General features: G+C 52.0%; 2 protein-coding genes across 4 annotated transcripts in view; both read left to right on the top strand.

The window, feature by feature from the left end:
- Window positions 1-7,112, top strand: part of UBE2Q2 (ubiquitin conjugating enzyme E2 Q2) — a 53,167-nt gene extending 46,055 nt beyond the window's left edge. For all 3 annotated transcript variants that reach the window (XM_040969118.1, XM_040969119.1, XM_040969121.1), the window contains 2 exons: window positions 4,766-4,832; window positions 5,596-7,112. In XM_040969118.1, coding sequence (XP_040825052.1) covers window positions 4,766-4,832; window positions 5,596-5,627 — 99 coding nt within the window. In that variant the 3' untranslated portion in view covers window positions 5,628-7,112. The remainder of the gene's footprint in view (window positions 1-4,765; window positions 4,833-5,595) is intronic.
- Window positions 7,113-7,409: 297 nt separating this feature from the next.
- FBXO22 (F-box protein 22) lies at window positions 7,410-25,746 on the top strand. The gene is made up of 7 exons (XM_040969187.1): window positions 7,410-7,814; window positions 7,956-8,094; window positions 11,864-11,951; window positions 13,228-13,323; window positions 18,227-18,391; window positions 22,869-23,034; window positions 24,196-25,746. The coding sequence occupies exons 1-7, from the start codon at window positions 7,702-7,704 to the stop codon at window positions 24,611-24,613; spliced, it is 1,185 nt and encodes a 394-aa protein (XP_040825121.1). The 5' UTR covers window positions 7,410-7,701; the 3' UTR covers window positions 24,614-25,746.
- Window positions 25,747-26,917: the final 1,171 nt, after the last annotated feature.

Consider the following 26,917-nt stretch of genomic DNA (forward strand, 5'->3'; position numbering starts at 1 on the left):
CTAAGCTTTGCTAAGTTCCTATATTTAAAAACCAGGGATAAATCTACCAGTGAATATTTAAGTGGGCTCAAGTTAAGCTCTGAAGCTACTACATTTTGGGGAAAATGTTATGTGATGGAAACCATCCTTACCTAATGTTTTAAAAAAGTTGAATGTTCCTAAAGTTCTTTCTGAATTTTGTGCAGCATATCTATCCAGATAGCATTAACCACTTACCACCATCTCCTACCCAGAATCGCGAGTCTGCTTAGAACCGTAACTCAAAATGGTGAGAAAAGACTGAAACAGCTGCTTTACAGAGTCCAGTACTTTTTTCCCCCCTTCTCTTAGCTGTTTTTTAAAGAAATGGAAGAAAAAACCATTTGGTATAAAATTCAAGTTAACTATTGCATGCTAATGAGTTCCAACTACATGAGCTAACATTTCTTCCTTGTTTGTTTTTCTTTAAAGAGTTTTCTTTATTGAAAAGCAAAGTTGCAGAGAGGGAGAAAGATCTTCCCTCTACCGGCTTACCCCTCGAATGGCTGCAAGGACCAGGGCTTGGCCTGGCCAAAGCCAGGAGCTTTCTCCAGGTCTCGTGCCAGTATAGGGGACCAGGCACTTGGGCAAGCTTGCAGGTCTATTATAGCGAGCTGGATACAAGTGGAACAGTTGGGACAAGAAACAGCAGTATGGGATGCTGGCATTGCAGGCAGTAGCTGCACTGATAAGCCACAACGCCTGTCCTTTGGCTAGCATTTCTTTTTCTTTTTTTTTTTTTTTTAAGATTTGTTTATTTTTATTGGAAAGGCAGATATACAGAGAGGAGAGACAGAGAGGAAGATCTTCCGTCCGATGATTCATTCCCCAAGTGAGTGCAACAGCCTGTGCTGTGCCGATCCTGAGCCAGGAGCCAGGAACTTCCTCCAGGTCTCCCACGTGGGTGCAGGATCCCAAAGCATTGGGCCATCCTCGACTGCTTTCCTAGGCCACAGGCAGGGAGCTGGATGGGAAGTGAGGCTGCTGGGATTAGAACCAGCGCCCATATGGGATCCTGGTGTGTTCAAGGCGAGCACTTTAGCTGCTAAGCCACGCCGCCGGGCCCAGCTAGCATTTTTTAACAGTAAATATTTCAGTATGTTAGTGTTTTAATGGTTTAAATGTTGCAAAAGAATGTAGTGGAATTTTTACTATTTTAGTGATAAAATGTATGCTTCCTATGCAGTTTTTAAACTAGATTATGACATACAAAGCTAGGGCCTGGTGCGGTAGCCTAGTGACTAAAGTCCTCGCCTTGCATGCATCAGGATCGCATATGAGCATTGGTTCTAATCCCGGTGGCCCCACTTCCCATCTAGCTCCCTAGGAAAGCAGTCAAGGATGGCCCAAAGCCTTGGGACCCTTGGGAGACGCAGAACAGGCTCCTGGCTTCTGATCGGCTCAGCTCAGCTCTGGCCATTGTAGCCACTTGGAGTGAACCAACAGACAGAAGATCTTCCTCTCTGTCTCTCTTCTTCTATGTATATCTGACTTGCAATAAAAATAAAATAAATCTTAAAAGAAAAAAACAAAGCTTAAAGGCTGCAGATTTGTAATCTGAATATCTAGAAGACTAAAAAACATGCTGGTGCACTTCTAGTCTTTTACTAATACTTCCTGAAATGTGGTTAATTCTGGGACAAGATGCTACAATGTAATTATTTTTTTTAACTTAGCATTTTCTTTTTCTGAAAAGATAATCTGAAGTGCCTAAATTTGTGACCTGTTGGAGTAGTTGAAAGCACATCTTACCAAAAGTTCACTGTGGAAACTTTCTTCTGAATTCTGTGTTACCAGTGCTTGAGTCTCTTTGTTTCTGTGACACAGTTCTAGTCGAATCAACTGACATCAATATAATTTCTTTATACTTTTGCATTTTTCTATGATTTGTAGCTCTCGGCAAGTAAAAATAACCATTATACTAAGTCAAGCTATAAGCATGACATTTGTGTATTAAAGTTTTGCACAACCTTTCAGCAACGGGTTCAGCTCTCCTGACTTCATCTTTGGGGGAGCATCGTGGCATGTACTTACACGAAAGAGGCCGCAGCGAACTCAGATAAAACTGGGGTGGGTCACTTGGGAGACCCGGAGGAAGCTCCTGGCTCCGGACTGGTTCTGCTTCAGCCATTGCAGGTACTTGGGAAGCAAGCCAGTGGATGGAATATCTGTCTGTCTCTCAGTAAATCTGCCTTTCCAATGAAAATAAATAAATATTTAAACAAACAGAAGCCCTAGGCTAGGTGCAGCCTGTCTGTCCTTGCTCGAAGCATCACCGTGTGGCACGTGGCTGTGTGCCTTAGCTGGCGCTGTTTGTGTTTAGTGTATTTTTATGCTAGAATTTCATTATTTCCCTAGCGGCTAAAGTCCTCACCTTGCACGCACCAGCATCCCAATGGGCGCCAGTTCTAATCCCAGCAGCTGCACTTCCCATCCAGCTCCCTGCCTGTGGCCTGGGAAAGCAGCAGAGGACGGGACCCTGCACCCACGTGGGAGACCCAGAAGAGGCTCCTGGCTCCTGGCTTTGGATCAGCTCAGTTCTGGCTGTTGTGGCCACAAGGTCATAAACTAGCAGAGTGAGGATTTTCTTTTCTATCTTTCTTTATCCTTTCTGTATATCTGACTTTCCAATTAAAAAAACATATGGTGTAGTGAAATCTTGGGAGGAAGATGTTAAAAGTAGGAGAAATGAAAGAGTGCATGTAAATCAGCTGCAACAAATGTAAACAGATTAGTTTAACCAGTTAAATTAATAAAATGAAATCCATTAGTAAATGTTGCCAATGTGGAGATACAGGATTGGAGTTTTTTTTGAGTGATAAAGATGTGCCAGTGTGCACTAACCAAAACCAGGTGATGGAGCTTGGTATCAAAGAATGATTTCAGAACAAAAAGCCGCAGTGATGAGTGCAAAGCCTCTGGGCTCACGCCGACGCATAGCAGTGCGCGTGCTCACTGTAACAGTGGTCTCCGAATGCAGAAGAAAGCTGATGAGACGGAAACCACGGCAGCTCCACTGCTGGAGGTGGCAGAGAACCATAACGGGCTTGGTCTGTGGATGAATTATCCTGCAAGTGTATGTGGAACATGAGAAAGTAATTCATATACGACACCATAAAGAAAATAGGGAGATTTAAAGACAATCTGTGCCCAAAAGCCAACTGTATAATTTAGAAAGCTGTTTTGGTTTAGAAGCCAGTGATGAAATTAATTTCCAAGTCCATGTACATTTCATCAAGCATATTTCGAAGTCATGATTAAGAAACCAAATGAAAAAAAATTTTTATTTTTTATTGGAAAGGCAGATATACAGAGAAGATGAGAGACAGATCTTCTGTCTACTGGTTCACTACCCAAATACCACAATGGCTGGAGCTGAGCCAATCTGAAGCCAGGAGCCAGAGCTGCTTCTGGGACTCCCAAGCAGGTGCAGGGGCCCACAGCTTTGGGCCGTCCTCAACTGCTTTTCCAGGCCACAAGCAGGGAGCTGGATGGGAAGCAGAACCACCTGGATTAGAATCGGTGCCCATATGGGATCCCAGCAGATGCAAGGCAAGGATTTAGCCACTAGGCTACTGCACCAGGCCCAAGTGAAAATTTTAAAACACTTAGAATTGAATCATGACAGAAATACTAAGATTCTCTCTTCCCTTCTGGACCATTCATGAGGCTAAAGCTGTTCAGTGAAGTCAGCCTATAATTTTGCAAAGCAGAAAGACATCATTCCCTAGTCCTAGCTACACGTAAGTCACCATGTTAGTAACCATCAGAACTCATGTATTCTTTGTAGAATTGCAAAACTCATTTGAACAATACTTGTGTCAAACTGGAGTTTGGATTTAAAATGCAGAGTGTGTGGAGCACATGGCAATAATGTGACCACTACGGTTCCAACAGCAAAGGGGAGCTTTTTATCACCTTCCCATCCTTAAGTCCTCTGGAAAGGAACATCTCGTTGGAGAAAAGTTGAATTAAAAGTTATAAGTAGAAACCCCAGTGAATTAGGAACATAGAAAGTGATAACCTCCATGTTAGGAAGGCGTCTGCAATAGCAGTCCCTTAATTTTAAAGATACACAGGGCAGAGTTAGAGGGAGAAGAAGCAAAATGTCCTCTGTTTCACTTCCCGCAGGGCCACAGTGACCAGAGCTGGGCTGCTCTGGAGCCGTCAGCGGGCACTTCCTCCAGGCCGCCCACCTGGGTGCAGGGGCCCGAGGACTTGAGCTGTCTTCTGCTTTCCCAGGCGCATTAGCAGGCAGCTGGAGCAGAAAAGCAGCTGGGACTTCCATGGGTTCCAAGTTTGGCTCCTTCCAAGAAGATCCTGTGTCTTTCTACCGAGAGAGGAGTTTTTAATAATGACTTGGTGCTAATTAAGGGCAGATTTTCGATTTTTAACTCGAAATCCCATTCATCTGTGTGGTCCCTGCCGCCCAGCGTTTTCTCATCTGCAAGCCGCGTTGCTCGTGGTTTGTTTGGGTGGTAGTCGGCATGGTCGTCCCGTAACGTGGTCCCCTGGAACCACAGGGCTCTCTGCCTGCTCTGAGCTGTAGGCCTTGTACCTTTCCAATGGAATGTTCTTAGAAAGTTGCAGAGAATAATGAAATTGGGAAATGAGGGTAGGGAGTGTTTTGAAGTGGAAATAACATTCTGTATCCGGTGTTGTTTGAAGCACTGCAGTGATGCAGCAACAGACTTGAATAATTCTCCTCTAGTTTTGATTTAAAATGTGTCACTCTCCTTTTTTTCAGAATCAGTATAACCTAGCAAGAGCCCAACAATCCTATAATTCCATTGTACAGATACATGAGAAGAACGGTATGTTTCTAAAATGTTATATAGCCAGCTGTTCATAATAATGCCGGCTTTTGTTTTTGTTTTTTTTCACAATGCCTGGGGTATGTTAAGGCTGGGGGTAAAGGGCAGTCTCTTAATTCTTTTAAAATTCACAGACAATGCTGTTTGATTTTATCGCATACAACATATCTTGAAGCAGAACACATCCATCACCTCCGAGTTGTTTTTGTGTGAGCATGCTCTAGTCTTCGCCTGCAAGCGATCAGGAACCTGTTCACAGTGTTGTGCTGTTAGCTGTGCTGCCGCCACGGCCCCCACGGCCCCCACGGTCCCCACGGCCCCCACGGTCCTGTCTTTGTGGGACTGTGCTGCCACCACGGCCCCCATGGTTCTGTCGCCACTGAACCTGCAGGGCTGGAGTGCACATCCACAAAGGGACATCGGTCGCTCCACCGACAACAGCCCATGGGCCTTTTATTCTCCGTGCTGGGATATGAGAACACAACCTAGCCAAAATAAAACCTAAAATGTGCTTTAATATTCCACACCGTAATCTTTTAACAATGTCACTAAAACAGATTTTATGTCAAAAAACTCAAGTACAATCTATTTGTAGAAGACTACATTGTAGAAGACATAGCTAATCCAGGTGTAAGTTTCTAATTCCGTTTTGCAACACGCTTACACACTGAGTGGCGACTGTGGCTAACCCTCACAGTACCAGTCCTCCTGTTTGGTTTAAGAATTAAAAGCATTTTAATGTTTTGTTTTTCTTCTCTTTCAGGCTGGTACACCCCTCCAAAGGAAGATGGCTAACTGTGTTGACTGTGCCATGTGCGGACCACTGTTGCTTTCAAGAGAAGCTCTCCAACACGCACGGCCTGAGTGCCCCATCACAGCAGCACTGAAGACGTTAGCTAGTAGATGTTGTAGTGGGTAACTTGTCGCCTGACATCCAGTCTAACTTACAGCCTTTCCACTTTGCTCATCTTGGGGATCTTGGGCTGAGCACTGGGGCCTTTCTTCCTCCTGACAGACACACACTGGCCACTCCTTGTCTCTTTCTTGATGAGGGAAATCCTTTCAGCAGACAAGCCAGCACCAGGTGACTCAAGTTGTCGCTCGACTTCCTATTTTGAAAGCCAATGGGTTACGAGGATTCGCAACATGTTGCTATGTTTAGTCAATGAAATTTTAATCAATGCTCAGCATTGGCTTAGAAAAATCTTAGGTCCCCTAAACCAAATAGCATCTGTCAGGTTTAAAACTCTTTTTTATAATACTGCCATATTAATTACAAGGGATCTGATTAAACCGTCAAATGTTTTAATGCCATTTGGTGATATGAACTATTGACTGAGGCCTGCTCTTGAGTGGGTGATGTACCTCTTAGGCACGGAAAGCCATGCCTAGCCAGTGCAGGCTGCAGCCAGCCCACCCTTCCACCCATGCCGCAGTCTGCCTCTTGCTGGTTTCATATTTTTTTAAGAAGAACCACAGGATAGAGCTTGAAGGTGTTTAAAATATGAAGTCATTTTACCTTTCCATTTTATTAATGGATATTGCAATCATTTCTAAACTAATAAACCTAAAAGGTGATTGGTGCGGAGATGTGAGCAAGTGTGGCACCAAGAACAAAAAGAAAAGCTAATTTGGACACTTTTTTTTGGCTGAAGTCATAATGATGGTTTTTACATCAAAAACTTTCAATTCTGTAAGACCTGACACAGGTCAGAGTACTCCCAAATCAGCCCCATTTGGTTGGGAACTGATTTTTTTTTTTAATTCATCCAAGTTTGATTTAAAAGGAAATTCTAGAGACTATAAGCACTTTTTAAAAAAAACCCAAAAGCACATATTTTTTTTTCCTGCGCAACCCTGTTAAAGTTCAGAAGTGTTTCTTACGCGTTTTCTTTGCGATTCGGTTGTGAACTTTGTAAATCACACAGAGACTTTTCTGTTCTTATGGGTGTGTAATCTCTTCTTCCTTTTTTGGCTAAAAGGACCGTTCCAACGTCCAGGTTTTCTGGCCTCCTTGTCCCCTTGTTTACATTTATATAAAGGTCTGACTGCAGGCCGAGTGCTTTAAAGCATTACTGTCCCTGATTCCTACGGCTGAATCTTGAATACATTATCGAATTATTTCATATCCAGTGGCTAGCAGATGGGCAGCTGCACACTTGGCATGCTTTGTGGTTTTTATTTTTAGATTTTTAAAAAATTTTCATTGCAGACTTATTTGGCAATGTACAGTTAAATCTTGTTAAACTTGCATCAAGTTTATAAATAAAGAGTCATTGATGAGTAGGAGTCAGGTCTGATTTCTGGAGGAGGGGGTGGCTGTGTATGCTTCGGGATGATGCTCGGCTTCTTGGGCGCCCTCCCCAGTGGACCCCGGCTGCAGGAGGAGGCAAAGCACGGCCAGGCTGAGGGGTCAGGGTGAACCTGTGCACGAGGGGCTGGCGGTACCCTTCCCAGTGTCGGTGTGAGCCGAGGACGGGGACCCCCGTGAACCCAAGGGGTGTCTCTGCAGGATTTGGGGAGCTCCCCATGAACCTAAGGGGGGGTCTGCAGGATTTGGGGAGCCCCTCCCTAGGTCATTCCCGGGTTCCTAACACTAGAATCTTAACTAGCCATCCTCACCCGTTCCTGTCAGTTCCAAAACTCGGGCGCCAGGACTGTAAAGTCCAACAGGTCCCAACCAGCTGGCCAAAACCGATCCGCAGACGACCGGGACGCCACCGGAAGCCCGGCTGCCCCGAGGCAGGCCTGCGCCTGCGCACCAGCTCCTCCGTGGCGGCCAGCCGGAAGCGGCAGTGCGCGCGGCCCGGGTCAGCGTTGGCGCAGCGACTGGCGCGGCGTCCCGCTCCGGCGGGCGGCGTGCTGAGGCATGGAGACCCGCGGGGCAGACCCCCGGGCCACGCTGGTGCTGAGTAACCTGGCGGAGGTGGTGGAGCGCGTGTTCACCTTCCTGCCCGCCAAGGCGCTGCTGCGGGTGGCCGGGTGAGCGGCGGGGCGGGCCGGGGGCAGGCGGGGTGCGCGCGGGGACACCCCGAGGCAGGGGGACGCCCCGAGGCAGGGGGGACGCCCCGAGGCGGGACCCCCGGGCCGCAGCCAACCCTCCCTGTGCTTGTGCGTTCCCAGCGTGTGCCGCCTGTGGAGGGAGTGCGTGCGCCGGGTGCTGCGGACACACCGCACCGTGACCTGGATCGCCGCGGGCCCGGCCGAGGCCGGACACCTGGACGGGCACTGCCTGGTGCGCGCGCTGGCCGCGGAGCTGGAGGCGAGTACGCAGGACGCGCTTGGGGTCGTTTTCGGGGGGCTCAGGTGTTGGGAACGTCCGTTGTCGGGAGGCTGTGGCAGAGGTGTGTATGTGTGTGGGGGCTGCTGTGGCAGGTGTGTGTGTTTGTTGTGCCTTGATTGGCGTGGTCCCTTCACCAGGGGCAGGTGTTGCCTCTTGATCCTTGTCACACCAGCTAGAAAAGCGGGAAGCCTAAAACTTACTCTTGCGTTTTGGGACCCACCCCGTTGGAAGGGAGGGGACCCCAACCCCCCGGGGGCAGACAGCGGCTTCCTTGGTTTGTGGGGCCAGAGCAGGAGAACATCGTCCTCCCTTTGGCCGTGTCTGGTGTTCATCCGAGTATGTGTCCTCGCCACACACTCACAGGGGGTGCTGTGCTTGCACGGGCCGCCCGTGGGTGCCGTGGCTGGGCACTGTCACCTTCGGGTTTTGTGAATGAGTGTTTGAGGAAGAGTGGGAAGTTCTGTGCGCGTCCGTTTTGACGAATTCGGTAACTGACATTTCTGTCCGCTTTTCCTTTGGGCGGATAGCGATGCCGCGCTTGCAGGGCACAGTTTGGCTGGTGGAAACCTCTTTATCCTCTTTTTTGGCCAAATTTCTTTCAAAGGTGAGGCATCACAGCCACAGATGGACACAGAGGTTGGAGAGCTTCTTTGTTTCCCAGGAAGCTCTGAACTCGCCTTGGGTTGGCCAGTTCCCCAGGAGGACGTGCATCCTGTGGGTGTCTGCTCCGTGATGGAGCTGTCTACAGCCGTCTGCGCCATCCGGGGACAGGGTCAAGGAGTTGTCCACCACAGTTGTCCCTCGGTGTCCAGGGACCGGTGTGAGCTGATGTGGCAGAGGCATCAGACCTTCCTCAGGCCTCGCGTTGTGTCTAGACAATTTACAGAACCTCGCACGTGTAACCAGTAGTTGTTCTGTGCCATCTAGGAAATAATCACAGGAGAAAAGAATCTACGTGGTCTACGTGGCCAGCAAGACACAGCAATGGGCCTGTTTTCCCAGGCCAATAGCTGGGAGCTGGATGGGAAGTGGAGCACCAGTGCTCATATATGGGATGACGGCGCTGGGAAAGGTGGCTTAACTTGCTCTGCTACTACACCGACCACAGACACATCTTAATTTTTTTAGTATTTTCTGAGGTTGGTGGAAACTGGATGCCTGTGTCTGTGTCCCAGAGGTCTGGAGGGCTGTGTGTGTGTGTGTGTGTGTGTGTCCTGTAGGTGCAGAGGGCTGGTTTTCATGCACATGTGCACGTGAACAAACATACAAGCCTTGCGTGTGCATTCGTCTCAGGGTGGAGGGAATGGTGAGGCCGTGGGGTTCACTGTGAGTCCAGCATGGGCTCCTGGTCCAGTGCTCACTGTGCTCACTGTTGGCCAGCTCTTTGGACAGTGAGATTCCTGGCTTTTGTTAACATTTCAGTGTGGTAGCTAAATGCCCCCTATAGAACCAGTTTGGCCTTCCTCCTTGCTTATACCATTTTTTCCTTCCCCTGTTTGCATGCTGAGTCTCACACCCCAGGAAGCTGGCCTGTAGTGAGGCAGGCTTGCAAGAAAATGTTCTTCTCTGGTACCTGGCCCAAATCCCGTGTCTGCGAGTTTGTCACTGGGAGAGATTGGGAATGCAGGCAAAGCCTTTTCCACAGAAGGTTCTGTGACCCCCTACGGGGCAACAAGGAGCTCCCTGCAGTTTTCATATGTGAAGTCATTGGCAGCAGGATGCATTCGTGACGTGATATTGATGTTGGAAAGTGAAAAGGGAGGCTGATGTGTTGGCTCAGCGGCTAATCCTTGCTGCAAGCACCAGCATCCCATGTGGGTGCCAGTTCATGTCCTGGCTGCCCCTCTTCCCATCCACCTTCCTGCTTGTGGCCTAGGAAAGTAGCCAAGGATGGCTCAAAGCCTTGGGACCCTGCGTCCATGTGGAAGGCCCAGAAGAGGCTTGAGGCTCCTGGCTTTGGATTGGCTCAGTTCTGACCATTGTGGCCATTTGGGGAGTGAACCAGCAGGAGGAAGATCTTTGTCCTTCTCTTTGTAAAATCTGCCTTTCCAATGAAAATAAAGTTTGAAAGCAAGGTTATGAAATGATGCCTACTGTAATCTAAATTGGTTTAAAACAAAACGAGTGAAAAAGCAACAGGCCCAAATGGCGCCCACCACTTCCTTGGGGCATAAACTTGTGTGTGTAAATGCTTTGGAAGGTTTGGTGTGGAGGGGCTGGTTTTCTGATGTGTGGGTGCCACAGCAGGCACAGCTGTGCGTCATAGCGGCAGTGTGCTAGGCAGAGGTGCCCCTGGGCCTGGTACTCCCCTGTAGGACTTTAAGGACACTCCCTGGGCCCTCTGGGCTTCAGGCTCCATCCTCTGTGCTCCCAGGACAGCCTGGGACACCTCACCCAGGGGACCAGGAACGGAGATTTTGTTCCTTTCTTGCTAAGGGTTAAACGTTTGAAAGTTGAAGTTAGAGACAAGTCTTCTATCTGCTGGTTCAATTCTCAGATGACCTCAGTACTCAGGGCTGGGCCTCACCAAAGCCAGGAGCTTCTTCTAGGCCTTCCATATGAGGTGCAGGGGCCCAGAACGCTTAGATCATCTGCCTCTGTTTCCCAGGTGCATTATCAGGGAGCTGGATGGGAAGTGGAGCAGCCAGAACACCAAGTGGTGCCCATACAGGATGCCCAGCATCTTTTGAAACCCCACAAGTTTTCAGTAGATAATGTCCACTTAACATCCTCATCAGCATTTCTGTTGTGACGCTGCCTTGTGTGTTGTAACAAATATCATTTCATGGAACCCTGTCTGAATCCTATGTGCTGTTTTCCAAGTTATTCCAAGAGCATACTACTTTTATGGCCATTGAGTAAGTTGAAATATTCGGAATATTTAAAGAGGTACCAACAGTTTTATAAAATAGTTTGCCATCTATAGCTTTAATAATGGAATGAGGTTCTGGCTGCCTTCCACTGTGCCATGGGTGGTGTTGGTACCATCTCTGGGTGGGGATCTCAGTAGTTGCTTCTGAGAGTGCCAGCCAAGAGAGAACCATGAAGCCCTGTGGCTGCTCATGTTTGTGCAAGAGTGGGACCTCGAGGCTTTCTGTGGGTCTTGGTGGAGTTGGCACTCATGCCCCAGTTTCTGGAATGTCTTTCCACTCACTGGGCACGTACCACAGGCTCAGAGGGTCTGAGCAGTGGGCGGTGGAGGGGCAGGACCCAGCTCACAGGGCAGAGCTCGCCTCTGGCTAGCCCTGGTCACAGGCACTGCAGACCTGGTGCTGCCAGTAGGACCTGATGTTTCAAAAGAATCCAGAAACCCACATTGTGTGGTACACTTCAGCGGAACAGGAGACGTTGGGAACTGATTTCCATATTTTGACTGACATATGCAGGTTGTGGCATGTGTGGGCCTCAGAACAAGTGCTGTCATCGAGTTGGTCCTTGAGCTGTGCCAAGGGAAGTGGCCTTGATGATAGGTGGCCAGCCGGCAGGCAGCAGAGAGCCCATGGTGGCTGTGGTTGGGTGTGGGTGATGGCTGCCAAATCTGGGTCCCTGTGGGTAGTGAGGGCTCACTGGGGCCTTGTGCCCTCCCCTCCTGTGAGTCAGTCCCTCCCAGTGACGCCCTTTGGGGTGGGGAGGTGATGTGGGTGGAGCTGGGCCAGCACTGCTGCCTTGCGGAACAGGGTGAGGCTCTAAGGGACCATGCAGGTGCACTGGAGTCCATGCCATCCAATTCTGGTGGTTTCTCTTGCAGAATGTTCACGTCTTACCACAGACAGTTCTCTACATGGCTGATTCTGAAACTTTCATTAGCCTTGAAGAATGCCGTGGCCATAAGAGAGGTAACTGAAAAACGGGCTTTGTGGTTTGCTATTTCCCTGTGTGCCTTGGTTTGCAGTTAGGGACTTCCTGGGGCCGTCCTTGGTACTCTAGCCTGATATGCATGGGGATTTAGAATGCTCATGGAAAAGTGGATGTAGACACATGTTGGGGCAGGCATTGGGGGCCAGTGGCTAGGTTGCCTCTAGGCCACATCAGAGGGCCTGGGCTCGCTGCTCAGCTCTGACTCCCAGCTTCCAGCCCAGCTGCCCCGAGAGGCAGCACTGCCCGCATCAGTCCCCCAGTGCCTGTCATCCAGGTGAGAATTCTGACTCGAGTCCCTGACTCCTGGCTGTGGCTTCAAACCCTCTGACCATTGCAGGTATCCGGGAGGTGAACCAGAGGGAGGGCCTGTCTCCCTCTGTGTCTCAGGCTTTAAAAAAAAAAAAGGTATTAAAAAGTAAGCTTGTTTTGGGATAAAAAATATTGAAATCCAAGTATACAGTGAGTATTGATTTTTATTGGAAAGGCACAGTTACTGAAAGAGAAGGAGAGACAGATTTTCCATTTGCCCGTTCGTGCTGCATTGGCTGGAGCTGGGCCAAGAGCCTGGAGCTTCTTCTCAGTTGCCTGCGTGGGCACGGGCGCCCAGGCACTCAGGCCATCCTCTGATGGATGTCCTCTGCTGCTCTCCAGGCCATTAGCAGGAAGCTGGATGAGAAGCAGAGCATCCGGGATGTGAACTGACGCCCTCACAGGAAGCTGGTGCTTCAGGCTGGGCCTTAGCCTGCTCTGTCGCCACAGCTCCAGCCCCACAAAAAAAAAAAAAGTGTTTTTCTCACTTGGAAATGTGTTAATCCTCACTTGGGCATGTTTTAGGGTTAAAGGAACATACATGATTTTACCTAATTTCATTGTGTTTGAATTACGGGGTCCCATTGACCAAAATTACAGATGCTGTGCATTCTTGGTTTGCTGAGCATGCTGAGGCCCCGGGTTAGACCTGGAGGTGTGCAGTGGGCAGCCGTATGCAGTAACCTGCCAACCAGGAAGACACACAGCATGTCTGAAATTCAGCTGCTGTTTCTGAACTTGGGTCCGCCGAGGCAGAAGCAGAAAGGACGCAAGCAGGAAGGGTCTGGTTGGGAGTTCAGTCTGTCAGGGTAGACCCAGGGTGGGTGGCAGCATGCATAGGGGGACCTCTTTGGAGTGTGTGCCAGTGCCCGGAACCTGCAGGGCATCCCTAGGACCAGAGCCCACTTGGGGTGGATGGTTACCAGCTTCGCTTCTGTCTTGCAGCAAGGAAGAGGACGAGTATGGAGGCTGCGCTGGCCCTTGAGAAGCTGCTGCCCCGGCACTGCCAGGTCCTTGGAATTGTGGCCCCCGGAATCGTTGGTGAGAGAGCGGTTCTGTTTGGCTCCATGTTTGTGAAGTTAGCGTGGCTGCCCACACATCCACCAGATGCACTGCACGTCTTCTCGCTAGCCTTTTATTCCATCCCTCTCTGACCCTCAGATTATAGCAGGGTTTCTGGCATTTGGTCGGACCAGCTCATCCTGTTTCTGGCAAGTCAGGGTGAGATGGTGCTGGCTTTAGAGCTGCCATGGGTCTAACCAGAAACTTGTGTTTCTCCCCCTGGCTGCGGCTGCCTGAGGAGTATGCCACATGACCCTGGCTGGGGAGTCTGCCTGCTGCCATGGTTGTTTGGTGTTCCTTTCCACAGTGACAAGAGACACTCGGTAAAGCAGCATCCCAGCTGCGCTCGTCGTGTCCAGAAGACTTGGGCATGTTCTCTGACTTCCTGGAAGGACAGTTGCCTGGCAGTGAAATGGAACCTTCCTTGGAGGGGTTCTAAAGGTTAAGCACTTAAGAGTTGAGGGGCTGGGGTTGTGGCACTGCAAGTTAAGCTGCAGCTCGTAACACCGGCATCCTAGATCCACATTGGAGCACCTGTCCAGGTCTCGGCCACTCTGCTTCTGAGCTGGCTTCCTGGTAATACACCTGAGAAGGCAGTCCCAAGATGCCCTGAGTGCTGGGGCCACTGCCCACGTGGGAGCCCTGGATGCAGTGCCGAGCTTCAGCCTGGACCAGCCCTGGCTGTCAGCCATTTGGGGAGTGAAGCAGTGGATGGAAGAGCTTTCTGTCTCCATCCTCTCCCAATCTGTCACTTTGCTTTTCAAATAAGTAAGATAAGTTTTGAAAATAAAGCACTGAGAACTGAGATATGCAGGAAGCAACAAGAAAGAGTTAGCTGCAGTTTTCTTTGTTCCATCTCTGCAGTGCTGTATATTCTACAATTGACATTTTTAAACTTCAGCAAAGGAATGTTTTTATTTACGTTACAGAGGCTTGTATGGTGAGGCACCAAGGGTTTTGGGTGTTTCCGCATGGGTGGGGGCCAGCCTGCGCAGACGGGGTCCGTCTTCCCTGCCTGGCAGTTCCCCACGCTGCCCTGGTCTGGGTATTCTCTCACGTACTTCCTTTCTCTTTGCATGACACAGAGTGATAGCCCTGACCAAACTGTTGTGTTGCGTGGTGACTTGTCCTGTGTGGGCCGCCTAGGTCATTACCGTTCCTGGCATTTCCTGGGTCTCCCCTTCATACCACTGCAGTGACCCCTACATTTGATCAGGTTTCTGTTGGGGTCAGACCTGGGTATCCTGCCCGTGGTGTCCCCAGCGTGGGCATGGGGTGTCTGCTGAGCCCTCCCTTGGTGCTGCGCTGAGGTGGCACTGACTTGGTCCTGCCTCCCTTGGGTTTCCCGGGCTTGCCTGTTGGCAGGCTGGTGCCCTGCAGCACTTGCCTCCTGGCTGCCGTGAGCAGGTGCCACATGTGTCTGAGCAGAACCCACCGAGACAGTTGAGGTTCTCCCAGGCATCAGCCACTAGCCCAGCTATTTTATTTTGTTTTTTATTTGAAAGGCAAATTTACAGGAAAAAGGAGAGAGGGAGAAAATGGGGGAAGGGAGAGAGATTCTTCCATCCACTGCTTCACTCCCCAAGTGGCCGCAACAACCAGAATCTGAAGCCAGGAGTCAGGAGCTTCTGTGGGACTCCCACGTGGGTGTAGAGTCCCAGTGTCTTGCCATCCTCTACTGCTTTCTCGGTCCATAAGAGGGAAATGGGTCAGAAGTGAAGCAGCCAGGACATGAACCAGTGCCCATATGGGAATGCTCGCACTGTAGGTGGAGGGTTAGCCAGTTGAGCCCCACTTTGCTGACCACCTCCCATTCTATTACAGGTTGGGAAAACCTCATTATCAAGAAAAATGTGTTCATTTTTATAGGTGCAGAGATCTCTCTTCTTTGTTGATTTTGGCTTACAGTAAAATTCACAATTTTTTTGAGATTTATTTATTAGAAAGGCAGGGAGAGCTCCATCTTCCATCCGCTGGTTTACTGCCCAGGTCTGGGCCAGGCTGAAGCCAGGAGCCTGGAGCTCTGTGTCTCCTCTGTGGGTGGCAGGAGCGCAAGCACCCTGGGGCCTTCCTCTGCTGCTTTCCCAGGTGTATTAGCAGGGAGCTGGGTTGGAGGTGGAGCAGCTGGGACTTGAACCAGCACCTATACAGGGTGCTGGCGTCACAGGTGGTGGTTTCCCCAGCATGCTCAGTCTCTAGTATGCAATAAGCGAATGTTTACTCTGTGTGGCTCCCACACCAGTCAAGCCGTGGAAGGTTTCTGTCACCCTGGGAAGGCCCCTCTTGCTGTTTTCCACGGACCCCTACCTGCTACAGAACCGTCCGTGGTGTGTGGGTCATGTTCTGTGACTTGAATACCCACACTTGGCCTTCCATTCTCTCTGATGGGCAATTGTGTTCCTTCTAGTTCCTGGCCATTGTGAAGGAAGTTTTTGGAAACATGTTTGTGGAGCTGGATCAGTTCTTAGGCAATTTCCAAGTAGTGGGATTGGGTCAGGTGTGTTTTTCATTGTAAAGGAAGCTGTGGTTTTGTGTCATCTGACCTCATTTGTGTGATATGTGAGGGCCCCAGCTTTGACTACCTGCTGGCAACGGGCCCTCTGACCCTCGGACTTTTATTTGGAAGGCAGACCTTCCACCCGCTGGTTTCCTCCCCAGTCGGCCACAGTAGCTGGGGCCGGGCCAGGTTGAACCCAGGCGCCCACAGCTCCACCTTGGTTTCCCATGTGGGCGGCAGAGGCGCCAGCACCTGGGCCAACTGCCACAGCTTTCCAAGTGCATGATCTAGGAGCCGGATCAATGTGGAGCAACCGGAATTCAGGCTGGCACTTTACCATGGGATGGCGGCCCTGCAGGTGAAGGCTTGACCACTAGGCCCTGCGGCTGGCCCCCAGTCAGTGTCTGTGTGAGGAGGGATCCAAGCTCACAGAGGCCTGCTCGGATGGCACCTGTCCCCGGGGTCCTGTTAGAGGGAGTTCTGTGAGCTGGCCATGTTCATCCTGTGTGGTGTTTGTAAGGTGGGACTTTGAGGTCGACTTTGCCCCATGTGTTTGTTAGTTAACTCCTTGAACGTTTGTGGAGAGCTGTCCTCTCCTCCTTCAGCGCTCTTGTACTCTTGTCAGGAGGTGGCTGTGTGTGTGTGACCTGGCTGCCATTCTGTCCTGTTCCCTGGGTTACCTGCCCAGTGTGAGCCCTGCACCATGTCGATCCTCTGCACTGAAGGTGTCCTCATCCTCAGGCTGGCCTCAATTCCCCTCACAGCTTACACACGTAGCCTTGGCCTCCACATGGAGGCCTTGGGGTTATAATTCAGGTGGGCCTGGGACTGGCTGTGACATTCTTTAAAATTGCTTCTACTTTTTGAAATTTTTGTAAAATTTGTTTCTATTGAAAACAAAGAAAAGGAGAGCCAGAAAGGTCCTTGTCTGCTGGCTCACTCCCCACGTAGTAGCAACAGCCGGAGCTGAGCTAATCCGAAGCCAGGAGCCCGGAGCCTCCTCCAGGTCTCCCATGTGGGTGCAGGGTCCCAAGGCCTGCTTTCGCAGGCCACAGGCAAGGAGCTGGATGGGAAGTGGGGCAACTAGTAAAGACCATTTGTTGTTAGCAGGGCAAACTATCACAAGATACAGATCAGCCCCTGCCCCACAAAGTAAGCAACTAATTCAGCAGCATGGGGTGCACCCTGTGTGCACGTGCAGTGTCGCCGTTGCTGTTGGCAACACAGCCAGGGGATGAGGTTGAATTACAGCCTCCACGCTCACCTGTGAGGCTGCTGAGACAAGCACGGTGTGGGAGCCTTGTCACAGGAACCCCTCTCCTTCCAGTTCCAGGGATGCGCGTCCAGGAGCCGAACTGCTTTCCCAAGCCCCGCACAACCCCTTTTCTTCTGCCCGACCACACCTGGTGTCTCCTGTTCACACCCGTTAGAACCTCCACAGATCTGCTGGAATCGGGGTTCCGCTCTGAGCGGGGAGCGGGGAACACAGTGCGGTGGGAGCACCTGCTCCTGACATCCCTCACTGCCCCACATTCCGGACTCACTGCCATGTCACTCTGCATCTGCCTGTCATCGTTCTGCTTTAAAAGGGTCTTACTCATTTCCATTTATTTTGAAGGGCACACAGAGCATTCATTTGCTGGTTCACTCCCCCACAAGCCTGTAACAGCCAAACCAGACCCCTGGCCAGAGCTGTGAACTTGGAGGGTGAAAGGGACAAAGTGCTGTGTCATCAGCTGCTGCCCCCACGGTGTGCCTTGACAGGAAATGGAATTGGAAGAGGAACAGGCACAAAACCAGGCCCCCCTCATGGCATAGGGGCATTCTTGGCAGGGCATTGCCTGCACACCCCATTGTCATTCAGCGGAAGATGGCCCTCCTGCTCGAGGCTCTGGGCTCGCCTCACCCTGCTGCAGCCCTGGTGGTTACAGCCGTTGGGCAGAGTATTAGCAGATGGAAGATCTGTCTCCCTCTTTCTCCGTTACTCTGCCTTCCAAATGTATTCATTTTTAAAAAGTATTTGTACACATATTTAAATATAATTCTCAAGCATTTTTTAGAATAATTTTTTATGTGGAATGGTTACAGATGTGCATTTGCTATGCCTCCGCTACCTTTTTATTTTTTTAACCTTGAACCTTTGGCAAAGCTGAAAGAGTAACAGAATAATACATTCTGTCTCAGTCCCCCAGGCATCCTTCATCTAACTCCACTAAGTAGAAGACGTTTGCTGGCTTTGTTTTTGCTTTCTGAACCATTGACGTCAAGCTGCAGCCCTGGCCTGGCACCGTGGGAAGGCCGGCAGGCGCCAGCCTGGCAGGGGGTGGCAGTCGCGGGGCTGGGTCCTGGTGCATCTGTCCACAAAGCTCTCCCTTTGCTCCCTAGTGACTCCTATGGGATCCACTGGCAATCGACCTCTGGAGATAGAAATTGGAGAATCTGGTTTTGCTCTGTTGTTCCCTCAGATTGAAGGAATAAAAATTCAGCCCTTTCATTTTATGAAGGATCCAAAGAACTCCACACTAGAGAGACACCAGCTCACCGAAGTAGGTAAGTGACCGCTACTGGTGGCGGCTCGTTCTGTCTCTTTTGGCTGACTCATGGCTGTGACCTCCCATCGAAAGGCCTGACCTGAACACAAATCACAGGTGTGTCTGGAAGTGTGGCCACCAGGCTACTGTGCCAGGCCCCCGAGCAGTATTCCATAAGCAGATGGTACAGTAAGCACCCTTCAGAATGCTCATAGGAAAGCAGAATGAGTCATTTCATTTTGCTGCAAAGTATTTTGAAATCTATACCTACATTTTTTGTAGTATGTGTTTTCTATGAACCCTTTAACGACCCTTGCCCCCATATATGCGGTCTTAACACTTTGTCAACAAGAAACAAATTTAACCTGTAGTTTATTTCCTGTGAACCCTGGGAAGGAAGTGTGTGTGCCTCTGGTGGGCCTTGTCTGCATTCCAGGGCCAAGTGTCGGGGAGACCTGTGCAAGCAGCCCCCTTCCCCCTGTGTGCGCCTAGCCTTGGGCTCTGACACTGTGTCCTCCTCTTGATAGCCTGCTGAGGTCAGGGGACGCCCAGCTGGTTGAGGTGTTGGCCTCTGTCCTGGGAGCAGGGCCTGAGCGCTGAGGTTTCTGGGCGGAGGATGAGTGTGCTGGCCTACAGCATCCCGTCAGGGCTGGGAGCACTGCTGTGCTGGGTTTTTGCTCACTGTGCTTTCGGCTGTCTCCTGGTGCCAGCAGCTGTGGACAGAGCAGGAGCTGGGCTGCGGGCAGCAAGGGCGTTTGGTGGACTGTGTCACCCCTGCCCACATGGACCACACAGTAGCCATGTGAGGAGCTGGGGCAGGTCCTTGCCCGTGGCTTTGCCGTCCTTGGGTGCAGACACGCGCTGTGTCCCTGCTGGTGCTGCTCACCACACCATGTTGGAAACGTAAGGCAGCAGCTGGGCGAAGGCCTGTGCACTGGGCACACCCCGAATCCCAGGGGGCGAAGCAGATCACCCAGCGGGATCCATCATGAGCCCATGCTGGTCATGGGAAGTGGCACCGACCCTGTCTTGGGGGGCCTCCAGTCTAGCAGAGCAGGCTGATTCATGGGAGCCAAGACGACCCCAGGTGCACAGGATGTGGACCCTGCAGTTCCACTGGGGAGAACCCCAGAATTCCAGCTTGTCTGGGAGAGGTGCACATGGGGCAGGGCCACTGGGGGAGCACAGCCAATGTGGATTCTCTCGCTCTGGCCTTTCAGCAGTGTAGAAGTGTGTCCGGGTGCTACTTATATGTAATGGGTCCATATGATAGTCACAAGTTAAAGTTGCTTTTTAAAAATTGGATGCAGGCGACAGCAGGAAGCAGCTGTCGTGGGAAAGATGAGGGGTGGCACTGGCGGCCAGGTAGGGCTAGGAGGGGTGTGGCCCAGATGAGCAGCGACTGCTCACCTGACAGGGTTGCAGCTGGGGCTTGCTCTGCATTGTTCACTGAAGCAAGGCTGGAAGCGCAGCCCGAGCAGAAGGGCTGCCTGTGTCACCTAGATGTGCTGTGTTCGGCTTGGGACCTAGTGCAATTACTGGGTTCAATGGGCATAGAGTCCTGAGGTGGTGAGAGGTCTGGCTCAGGAGGGGGAGTCCACAGTGGTCCTGGCCATGAATGCTCTCCAGCTCCCCACCCCGTTCCCCCATGGTGTCTGGTCCTCTCACTGCAGTTCTGTGCTGGGTGGCTGGTACATCTGATGACAGATGGACACAGGACTGTTTGTTGTCCTGCCCAGCTTGGGGTAGCTCTGAAGCTCTGTGCCCCACTGGGACTCGCCAGCTGTGACCAGAACAGCTTCTGGCAGCAGAGACCACTGTGCCCACTAACAGGAGAGCTGGCGCCCCTTCCTGCCCCTGTGCTAGACTCCTGTTACAATTTTCCTGCAGTGAAGACCTGCTAGGGGTGCCAGCAGTCATGGGGGTCCTCGGCAGGAAGTGCCTAGGCTGTGCCACTTCTTGGTAGGTGCTGTCCCATCTGACAGCCAACATGGCATGTGTTCCTTGCGCCTGCATTGGGCTGCAGCCGGTGGCTGGACGTGGCTTGGATGCTTACTGTGATTGTGGAAGCTGCTGCCTCCCAGACAGTGTGGAAGCCAGGCAGCCTTGCCCAAGTGCTGCGATGTCAGTGAGGTAGGTGCTGGGACGGGGCCCCTCGTGGCCCAGCTGCTACTGTTCAGCACCATGGATGACTGCCCTGGAGCTCTGCCAGCAGCCAGGACTTCCTCAGTCCAACTCAGAAAGTTCTAGAATAGTCTGGTGGAATCAGTGTGGAACCCAAGGGAAGGAACTCCCACAGACGCTGCAGAGGCCTGAGTGACAGGAATGTATCCCAGGAGCCGGCTGGAGTACAGTGAGAGAGGTGGGCTGCCCGGGGAAGTCAGGCCACTTGGGGGTCTAGCCAAGGAGCAGGGTTCCTGGGGAGGTGGCTTCCTGCAGGTGACACACACTCTCACCCTTGTGCAGCATGTGAGGGGGTCCCAGGAGGCCTGCTTATGAGCCCGGTACATCACTTTGGGAGTAGATGTATCTGGCAAACGTGGTGGCAGGTGAGCTAGATCTGCAGGCCCTGGTGGCCTTCCTGCACTGACTAGGGGGACAGTGGGCACTGTGCTTGCTCCTGTGGAGTGGGATGGTGAGGCGCACAGGCAGAGTGCATGCTGGGACTCTCAGCTGGGCAAGCAGAGAGAGAGAGAGTGTGTGTAAAAGGAGGTGGCTCCTTTAGGACACACAGTTGCAAGTGTCCAGTGGACACCGAGGCCATGCACAGGGCTTAGGGGAGGCCAGCCGAGACTGGCAGACTGGCAGTCTGGCCTCTGAAAGCACAGCCCCGAGGGTGGGGAGGCAGGTTCCTGGGGCCGCCCTGGGCTGAGCACGTCCCTCTGTTGGTGTGCTTGGGGCTGCCTGGACCACTGCATCTGCAGGGCCCGCCTGTCCAGCAGTCGACCTGCCGTGGTTGGGTGGATGGCATCACAGGTCTGGGTGATTTCTGTGTAGAGCATCAGAAACAACGAGGCCGCTCCCAGGACTGACCACTCCTTGAGGGAGCCTGGTTTTCAGGAACCTTCACGTCAGACCTGTCAAGGTGGAATTTACTTGACAGGTCATGGAAACAGGTCTGTGGTTAAGTGTTGGGATTTTTTTCCCCCATCCTAGAAGCTACCTGTGCTTGGAGATGCTGGCCAAGTTCAAATTGATGTTTTGCAGACAAGGCGTCCACTGCGGCATAACCTTATTCTGAAGTCTGTAGGTTCTGCTGCCTCTTAGCAGCAGCAGCTTTTTAAAAGCATTTATTTTTATTTGAAAGGCAGATTTACAGAGACCCTGCATCTGTTGTGAGAACCCCAAATGGCTGTAATGGCCAGACATAACTTGATTAGGAGCCAGGAGGTTCCTCTGAATCTCTTGTGTGGATTCAGGAACCCACACACTTGGGCTGTCCTCTGCTACTTTCCCAGGCCATAAGCAGGGAGCTGGATCGGAAGTGGAGCAGCCAGGACATGAACTGGCGCCTGAATGGAGGGAGCAGCTGGGACACGAGCAATGCTGCCATCCACAGAGGCCATGATGCTGATTCTGTGGCAGCTGCTTTTACTCTGTGTGCACCTGCCTGGCGGGGGGAAGGGGGTGGCAGGAAGCCTGGCATTCTCTGACGTCATCAATGCCTGAGGCTGCTGTAGCCTCGTTTCACACTCCAGTGGGTGCTGTGGTGCAGCCGGTGATGTTGCTGCTTGGGATGCCCATATCCCATCAGAGCGCCCAGGTTCAAGTCTCACCTCTGCTGCTGTGCAGCCACAGGCTGATGTGCGTGACAGACAGGGATCTAGCTCTGGGCTGCTTGCCCGGCCCGGCCCCGCCCAGCCCTGGCTTCTGTGGGCACCTTGGCAGGTAAACCAGGGATGGAAGATCCCTGTGGCTCTGCCTTTCAAATAGGAACAATGAATGAAACTTAGAAAAATAAAATTGTATCCTGCCACAGTTTGGAAGGTGCAGCTGCACACCGAGGTGCCAGTGGTGCCACCACCCTTCAGAGGCACTGGAGAGAGTTGGGGTCCTCTCTTAGTACTCACGTTAGTGGCATCACGTTAGTGGTGACTGGGGGATCAGTGGACCACCCAGGCTGCTGAGGTCATTGCACCCCGAGACCTCAGGTTAAATCTGCAGAGAAGCCTTCCCACAATCAGGTAGGGTTCCTGGGCTCCGGGGCCTGGGCATGGTCCCTGGCGCTGGGCCTTCCCTCGGGTCTCTGAATCTGCTGCTGCTGACTGTTCGCGGGAGGCTGGGCAGGGTCTGCGTGCAGGCTCTGTGCACCTGCTCCCACCCCCTCCACTGCCTCATGGGGGAGAGGGCTGATCAGGTGACATGGGTGTGTGTACACGGTGTCAGGAAGGGACAGTGTGAGCAGTAGGTTACCGTGTGGGAGGGCTGCAGGCACTAGCCGCGTTCCTGTGCTCCTGTGTGCAGGCTGTCTAATGGGGCTTTTGCTTCCTGCCCAGGTCTCCTAGACAACCCCGAGCTCCGCGTGGTCCTGGTATTCGGTTACAACTGCTGCAAAGCAGGGGCCAGCACATACCTGCAGCGAGTAGTCAGCACCTTCAGTGACATGAACGTCATCTTGGCCGGGGGCCAGGTGGACCACCTGTCATCACTGACCTGCGGAAGGTATGTCCCAGCGCTTTCGATTCCCTAGGAAGCCGTGTGGAAACTGGGCTGAGTTTTTGTTACCATGGGCTTTTAATTTCCGTTTTTATTTGAAAGACAGAGTTCTATCTCCCGGTTTACTCCCCAGATGCCTGAAGGAGCTGGGTCTGGCTGAGCCAGGACCTGGGAGCTCAGTGTGGAGGTCCCAGTGGATGTCAGGGCCCCAGCTGACTGACACTTGAACCCAGATGTTCTGACAAGGCATGCCCGTCCCCAGGGGCATCTGGATGCCATGACCCCTCCCCCCAATACACACACCTGCACACACTGGGGGTGTGCTTTCCTTGGAGAGCTTCTCCCTGAACTCACAGCTCTTGTTTGTGGATTCCCATTCGTGCCTGCTGCTCCCCCAGCGATGGCTCTGGTCTTCTGGGTGACCTCCATCCATCACTTTGTCCTGTTGGAGTTGCCTTCCGATGCTCTTGGAGGGCCAGTGCAGGTCCCGTGTCCTGTGGTCACCCCGCCTGCGGCCATGCTGCCCTGTGGGTCCCCTGGTACTCCTAGCACTCAGTTTAAGAAATTGTGTTTTGAAGCTCAGATATTTCGGAGCTTAGATTTTGTTACTAAGGTTTTCACCTCCAGAGACTGTAATCTCTGTTCTTTATTCACACTAAAAAACGTGACTGATTTGAAAGGCAGAGGGACGGACTGACCGCTGGGCTGCTGGCCAGGTCACCCACGGCCGCTGCAGGTGCTGGGGGGTGGATGGAATCCCAAGCACCAGACGGCTTCCACAAGGTCCTGGAAAAGTTGTTATAGAAACTGTCCATGGGGTTCAAAACGTTTTGCACCAGGTTAAGCTTTTATCCACCTATTTTTTGAAGGCCCCTCATATTACTGAAGAGATGTGATAAAAGGGGGACTTTGAGTGCTACAGCCAGATCCTCTGTGTTGGCGGGTGCTGCAGGATGGTCTGCCTGCTGCACACAGCCCAGCGCCGAGGGTCTGCAGGCAAGGAGCTGGGTGCCACGGACTCGCTGCCAGACGGGGGTGGGGGAGGCTGTCCTTCGTGCTCGCTTTCCTCTGCCGTGGGCCTCCCTGCAGCGGGCAGCTCCATCTGGGCGGCCTCAGCCTTTCGTGCTGGTTTCTCCCACATTGCCAGTCTTTTCTTGCCTTTTCCAGGCGCCCTCTGGGGGTGGAGGCTGCCGGCGTGGTGGGCCTGGCCTTCAGTGGGCCCCGGATCCAGAGTGCCACCGTGCTGCTCAACGAGGACGTGAACGACGAGCCGTCGGCCGAGGCCGCCATGCAGCGGCTCAAGGCGGCCAACATCCCGGAGCAGAACACCGTGGCCTTCATGTTCGCCTGCGTGGGCCGGGGCTTCCGCTACTACAGGGCCAAGGGGAACGTGGAGGCCGACGCCTTCCGGAAGCTTTTCCCCAGGGTTCCCTTGTTTGGCTTCTTTGGGAACGGAGAGATCGGCTGCGACCGCATCGTCACCGGGAACTTCACCCTGAGGAAGTGCAGCGAACTCAAGGGCGAGGACCTGTTCCACAGCTACACGACCGTGGTGGCGCTCGTGCACCTGGGCTCGCCCCAGTGAGGCCGCTGCCAGGCTGTGGGCACACCTCGGGCTCCAGGCGATGGGAGCAAAGAGAAATTGGGCTCTGTGCGGTGCCTGCGGCGGGCGCTGTCAGCACCCTGGGGTGCTCTCTCCCACTGCGCTGGTGGAGGTCTCAGAGAAGCAGCGGAGGCTCTGCCACGCAGCACAGTGGGCCAGTCAGGCAGCTGCGTGGACGGGGCTCTGTCCCCCGTGGAGGAAGGCCAAAAGGAGGTTGGTCGGTAGGATGACAATTTAGAACATTCCATGGCTACCTCTTTTTCTTGTAAGATGATCTTTTAGCAGAATTAAACATTTTTTTTCTCCTTCAATAAAGGAGAGAATATACGAACGGGCTGGGAAATCTTCCTCTGCTTTTCAGTTTTGCCAATACTTCAGAGGCTGCAAGGCTATATTACTGACCTTTTTTAACTCATTTGATAAAAATTTGAACTATTTTTGTTTGGTAGTCTAATTTTGAATTGCCAAGGGTAATTAGTATTGTATTGTAAGTGAAACATTTTCAACAAAGACTGTAAGAGACTTTTTTTTTTTTTAAATGAATCCAGAGAATTGGCGAGAGTTCAGTGATCTCACTCTGGGGTTATGCTGATAAAGCACACCTTGGCCGTGCACACCTCTCTGCTGCTGGGTGCAGGCAGGGTGGCGGGCAGCTCCCCGGCCTGGCCTGTGCCTGGCAGGCTAGTGAAGGCACACCCCTGAGCAAGGGCTGTCTGAAATGGGGGAACAGCCAATGTCTTCTGGGTGCCCGCCTGCGGTGGGCTGTGCAGCGCCCCCGGCCACACCCACGGGAGGCTCCAGGCCTGCGTGGCTGCCCTGGGTAGAGGCGGGCAGGGTGGGACCTGTTCAAGCCGCAGCATTGCTTCCAGCTCCGGCCTCGGATGCGGTTGTTAGTCCATTCCAGGTAGCAGGACACATGTGGTGGTGATGGGCCAGGTTCCCACAGGCTGAGCAGGCAAGTCAGTTCCGTTTTCTACTTCAGTCACTTTTCTCCCTATTTTTACCTCAAAGGAATTTGTTCTTAGCATATAAATACATATGATTAAAAGCTTAAAGAGGTCCTTCGTTTTATGATTGTTCCAAATATTAATTCCAAATAAAGTTTTTAAAGGTTTGATTTTCTATTTATGACTGTATTTAGACATTTGCTTTGTACTGTTGGGCAGTGGGGTACATTCATTCATTTCAAAGTATTTGCCTTATCCAGCAGATAAAACTATTGTTGTCGCCGATACTAACGGGACTCGGTCAGGAGACTTACGGCTGAAATGGTGAACACACACAAGCCTGGGACCGGAGGTGGTTTTCAGATTCAACGGGACACGCTGGGCCTCTCCTCACAGGCAAGTACTGCAGGGTAGTTCCTGCCATCTGTGACAATGTTTCAGGTGATGTTTCTAGAATCTGCTGGAAACAAGAAGAGCTGGCCACTGGGCTGCAGCCTCAGTGCTGAGTGGGAAGGGCGGCGGAATGGCCTGGGGAACTGGAGCGTGAGGCACCTGCCTGCTTGGGGTCTGACCAAGGGTGACACTCCAACGGTGGCAATTCTAGAAGCACTGAGACAACACACAGTAAGAGGTAGTCACCAGCTGAGCTGAAACAACCAAGTCCCCATAGCAACCGAGGCAGTGACTTGTCAAATGTGATAAAAGCTCACCTGGCCAGGCTGAGGGGAGTGCCCCAGGGTGCCCACACAGCAGGCTGCCTGCCTTCCAGCACCCAGGGGAGTGAGCAGCCCGTTTAGCCAAGGCAACCTCTGTACCTGTGTGGAAGCCAAACCAGCCCTGGGCCCACCTGGCTTTGTAAAGACAGTGTCAAAGAGCTGAGTCTTTGCAGTTTGACTCAGAAAGAATGAAAGGTTGGCAGCCAAGCAGAAATCTAAAGAGAAGGAAAAGGAGAGTTTGGAAAGAAGACTTAGAAATAAAAGAGCACTTCAAATTCTTGGGAGGGTGCAGTACAATAGTGACTAAAGTTGTCACCTGGCCTGCGCCAGAATCCCGTATTGGTGCCAGTTCTCATCCCAACTGCCCCACTTCCCATCCAGCTCTCTGCCTGTGGCCTGGGAAAGCAGTCGAGGACAGCCCAAAGCCTTGGGACCCTGCACCTGTGTGGGAGACCCAGAAGAGGCTCCTGGTTTCTGGCTCATTCAGGGTCATCAGAGCTCCAGCCGTTGCAGCCACTTGGGGAGTGAACCAGCAGACGGAAGATGTTTCTGTCTCCTCTGTAAATCTGACTTTCCAATAAAAGCAAATAAATCCTTTTAAAAAAAGTTCTTGGGAAAAGCAA

The sequence above is a fragment of the Ochotona curzoniae genome, unplaced genomic scaffold (genome assembly GCF_017591425.1).
Source record: "Ochotona curzoniae isolate NIBS_2020 unplaced genomic scaffold, NIBS_Ocur_1.0 scaffold_4701, whole genome shotgun sequence".
In the NCBI taxonomy this organism is placed as follows: domain Eukaryota; kingdom Metazoa; phylum Chordata; class Mammalia; order Lagomorpha; family Ochotonidae; genus Ochotona; species Ochotona curzoniae.